Source organism: Nestor notabilis, unplaced genomic scaffold (genome assembly GCF_000696875.1).
Source record: "Nestor notabilis isolate BGI_N333 unplaced genomic scaffold, ASM69687v1 scaffold28688, whole genome shotgun sequence".
NCBI lineage: Eukaryota > Metazoa > Chordata > Aves > Psittaciformes > Psittacidae > Nestor > Nestor notabilis.
In genome coordinates, this window is record NW_009939241.1 from 18,997 (window position 1) to 24,209 (window position 5,213).

Genomic DNA, 5,213 nt, shown 5'->3' on the forward strand with positions numbered 1-5,213 from the left:
TTGGGGTGAAAGAAGAAATGAAGGGGCTCAAGAAGAAATTAGCTTCTCTGGTTTCAATGTGAAGGCAGATCTTTTAAAACAATAAATCAAGGACAAGAGCTGAGAACTTCACAGCTCTCTGAAGTACTTTATAGTGAGTCTGGCCGCAAAAGATTGAAATGTGTTAGGTACATGGAGAATGAATGATTTTGCAAATGCCTATTTACTGTAGGAGGTTTATTGTATATTTAGCGTCTACCTAACAGTATCCTGTGCCTCCTACTTGCCAATTAAGTCACTCAGCAAAGTCAGATTGATTGCCTAACTGCACTGCAATGTTTGATCCCTGGACAGAGTTGAAAATCCTTTTTACAGTTCTTTAAGATTTATGGGGAAATATATTCCTGTGGGTGTATCAAGACTCTTTGAACAAGTACATCATTAGTAAGCATTTAAAGCATTATGATATCTTCATAATCCATCAGAAATTCAAGAAACAACTGCAAAAAAAGCACAAAGACTGCTACAGTTCTATTTCAGTGTCTTCTTAGAAAATACACATTGCCTTTGGAAAGCATAAGGTAAATACACAAATGCACAAGAACACCCAAGTATCCTGCATCCCTTCTTGTTTTTTTCTGATTATTCAATAACTAGGACCTATGTTTAACTGGGTAACTGGATCATCAACACCAAAAGCAATTAAAAACCCTATAATATATTCAGTCAAAACTAATGATAATCCAGAGCCCTGTGGATCATTCTGTCTTCAATGTGCCTTACCTGATAAATGATGCCACCGAAAGTGGTCTCAGTAACTTCATTAGTCTGTCTAATCTTCACTGGATCTGTCATCCCCTTTCCACACATCACTTACAAGCAAATACAGTGACTTTGCACTAGTGTATTTGGCATAGGGAACAGGGCAATAAGCAATCGAGGATGCTGTGTTTATTTACATTATATATTCTGTAACTGATAGATCCTTTTCTGAAAGGTGCTTTATAGAGACTAGTAACAGTAGAACTTTATCTCCTTACTCCTGAATTGATAAGGTAAGAAGAAAGTTTTCTTTAGGATTCTTAAAGGGCTCACATCACCTGACTGCGGGGACAACCTTTAGTGTATCACAAAGTCACTGTGAGCTTATGACCAGGCCCTGCAAGGGATTCCAGTTTATAGATGGGAAACTGAAATGCTGGCATATCTACAGTAGGGAGTAGAGGACAGCGCAGAAATTCCTGGCTAAATACATCTGTGAGTTTCAGTGCAACACCTTGAAGAGAAACTATCCAGGAACACCAAAATGGTATAACTGTTATCAATGATCCAATAAACCTGCCTCCCAGAAAGAGCTAATTGGGTTGGGCACAGGGTTGTTCTGGGAGTACACAAATTCTGGCAGAAAGCTCCACTGCAACGTACAGATGTATTTACAAGAGGGAAAACAGTGACCAGGTTAGGATGATCTGTGACAGAGGAGAAGGTAAGCTCAGTCCACCCTGGGGAGCCTGGATACTGCTCCAGCAGTCAAAACAGAATGTGATAGAATGTAACCTTGCCAACAACAAGCATCAATTTGTGGCAACAGGCCCCTAGCCACTTTCCTATAGGCTCCAGTATGCCCTATGTGTATGTACCCATATGATTCTCAGAATCATTCGGTTTCTTGCGTACGGGTCACCTGCTTCATTGTCAGCACAGACCTATCCCCATTCTATATTCTATTCTAGAACATCCCTGGAGATGCTTTGACATCAGTGGAGGGCCCCCATCTTGAGACAGGAACCCTGTTCGCTAAAGAGCAGAAAATACAAGGCAATTTGGAAGAACCCAGTGATCTAGAAGAGTCAGAATATTCTTTCCAAACAACTATGGAAGAGCTTGAAGAAAATCAGAAAGCTTTAAAACTTACTTTCCAGAAAGCCCAGAATAATGATAAGGAGAAACAGCAGAATGAAAAGATGGTAAGTGGAAAATAAAATTCTTCCAGGTGTAAAAGTAAAGTGCATCATGGAAGATGTAAATCAGCCAGGAAACTTAATCTGCAAAGGGAAGTGAAGATTGTGAGACATTTGAGCTTCCTTTCAGAGATGAAGATCCTCAGTGGTTCCCATTTTCATAAGTTAACGTCAAATTCACAAGATGTGAAATCCTTTCGTTTGATCAAGAGATTCATAGTGCTTGGTTTTAATCAACCAGGCCCTAATTAAATATTTTCTAAATTTTCTTTACATTTCCAAATCAGAAAACTTTTATATGGTGGATATTTCATATTTTATAAGACAACATTCAATGGAAGATTTCCAACTTTAGGAACACAACTTTTAAAGGGAAATAATGGATATTATCTAACTGGTGAGTCATTATACAAATGTGTGAATAATCACTTGAACAAATATTCATGTTGACTTAGATGACCATACTCTATTTTTAACTATCGGCTTAAGTATTAATTTAGCCTTCCTCTCTCCAATTTACAGCAGGAAGCCATCACAGGCACGCCAACGTCATCTTTCAGCTCAGATAATGAAACAGAGAGCATGGATGCTACGTGTCCTACAGGATATGTGGACATGGGAGGAACCAGCCCTTTGCAGTCAGAAGTGTCCACCAATGCAGAGGAGCTGGAACAGCTCTCTGACCAGCATGTTACAGGAGCTCATTTTGAGCTTGAGAGGATGAGGTGGCATTTTGTGCTGGCTAAACTGAAATGTGAACAGGAGGATAAGGAAAAGCAAAGGCTTCATGAAGAGAGAATGGAGCAGATTCATCATCAGGCAGTAAGAGGATCGGTAAGCAGGGAAACATAAGGGTTGAACACAATAAAGACTGAAACATTCACACTATACGTTACCCAGTGGATAGGATCTCACTGTTACGTGAAGCAGATGTAGTTCCAATGAAATCAGTGAAGTTCTATCAGAGAAAAACAGTGAGGATCAGGTCCAATTTTGCTAAATTACTGACATGCATCTGGAGTAAATAAATTAACTACTGAATTTTCTTTTTAAATTAAGACCTGAGAGTTTGCCCATGAACACGTGTAAAGATGTGAAATGGCCACACAGTGGAAAACCATAGGCAATAGTTTGTTCCATGGATGTAAAGATGGATGCACAAAAGCCTTACCATGGATGTGCACTTACTTCACATGAACTGCTTTGTGTACCTGCAGGCTTGTTCTTGCAGTAGATATGAGGTCAGTTATCTTCATTTCAGAGAAAGCAAGCTTAGTTTATGTTATGGGTATGGCGGGGATGTGACATCTGCCACTGAACACAGTGTAGCTGATGTGCTTTCAATTCATATGCTGGCTTATCTCACAGCAACTTCTGATGAACTGAGTGTGCCAGAGGGCCAGGTGTGCTCAGAGAAGCATGGACTGGATGTGTGACATAATGTGTATCTTTTCCTTTTTCTGCAGGTGAATGAAGGACTCAAAAACCTACTTCAGCCTTCCAACCAATATGCCTTGTTCCTGTACTGCTTCATCATCATTCACCTTATTTATAGTTTGAAGGAGCTGGCCTTCTATGTTTTCCAAACACATCACCTGTTCTGTTTTGCTGTCGTGTTCTTCTACATTCTTAAGAAGATTTTCCAAGATTACAGAAACAACAAAAAATATCCTTAAGAAAAGCAGCATATTCTACTCTTTTTGCCCCATTTTTGCTGTTCTTTTATTATCACTACACCAATAATACATGCAGGATTTCAACTTTTGTTACATGCCTAATTAAAGAAAACCAACTGATTTCCTGAAGAAAATTGTGACTAAATGACACCATTGACTTCATGCTGTCTCACCACGTTTGGCATCATTCAGGGGCATTCATCTATGCAAATAAAGTTACACACAATAAGAAATAATTTTGGAACATGTTATATTTTATCTCACCTCCTTGGATTAGCACAATGACTTAGTCTTACCTACAGTGAATTATCACTGAGAGGTTTCACAGTTTTGTTTATTAGCAGGTAGGGAGGTGCTCGGGAGAATTTAATGTTCTGTTCACTACCATGTGCAATGGGCAGACTGCTTTGCATTAGAGCTGTCTTTCTCTCTGGGACAGAAACATTCCCTTCCGCGCTGTGCCATCCTCTGTAGTTACACACAGTTTGTCTCAGCACTATATCAGCAAGCACTGGTGAGTACATACACTCTTTATAATTGAGGTATCTTGATTTCTGAAGTTTCCATGCTGATAAGGAAAGATATCAAACACAGCCCAAATAAAAGGTATTTTGTCTAGTGAGAATATGACTAGACCCTTTTAATACTGCTTTAGTCACACAATAGAGGATATTTCCAGCTGAGAAAAGGTGAAGAGTCATCTACCATATGGTGTGTCAGGTTAGAGTAAGTACAATCTTATCAACCTTCCAGTGTTGTTATGATCAGAGCATAATGCACCCTTATATCCTCATACATATGTCTTACTCTGTTTTATTTAAATAAGTCTTGTCTCAGTCTGCATTCTCTTTGCATTGTGTTCTTAACAGGAAAACAACCTAAAGATAGTCGGGCTAGATAAGCAAAAACATGTTCAGGTCAGCATGGGATGGGTGTACTCTAACCCTACTCAGGTTTACCATGTATCCATGATCACTCTGACCTCAGTCAAGATGGTGCTCTTTGGGCATGCCACTGGCAATGTGTTTACAACACCAATGCTGTGTACAAGGCTGACTGAACCAAGGCAGTGGAGAAAAGAGTATCAGACCCAGATGTAGTGACTGAGTTTTTCGCAGCAGTGAAGAATGAATGCAGAGTGCAGGGTCTTCTTGCATTTCCACAGTGTGTTTCTGAGCAGTGGAAGGTTACAAGGAGGGTCCACTTTACATACACAGAAGGATCTGCAGAAGAGTGAAATGAGCAGTGGCACAATCTTCCTGGAAGGAAATTTAACCAAGCAAAAAGACTTTGCTTGCTATAATTATGGCCTACATACATAGACTTGGAGAACTAGACCAATCAAAAATAAGTGAATAAAAGCTTTACCCCACCTGCAGTTCCTCTTTTTCCAGCAAGAGTAACCATTAGCTCTCACTGAAATCCCAGGCCCCTTCACCACTTTAGGATCTCTGTGGAAGGCAGTGATTTGACTTTATTTTTTTAAATGGCTTTAGGGTAAGACCTGTAAATAAGCTGCTTTTAAATCTGTGTTTTTCTTTCACTAAAATAATGAGAATGTCACCCAAACAACGGAGACGTCTTTCCTTTTTTTTCC

General features: G+C 39.5%; 1 protein-coding gene across 1 annotated transcript; it reads left to right on the plus strand.

The window, feature by feature from the left end:
* Positions 1 to 2,462: 2,462 nt before the first annotated feature.
* On the plus strand, positions 2,463 to 3,616 carry TMEM247 (transmembrane protein 247; the record flags this gene model as incomplete). The annotated part of the gene is made up of 2 exons (XM_010019753.1): positions 2,463 to 2,774; positions 3,407 to 3,616. Coding segments are annotated over 2 exons (522 nt in total), but the record flags the coding sequence as incomplete, so codon positions are not given.
* Between the last annotated feature and the right edge of the window lie 1,597 nt (positions 3,617 to 5,213).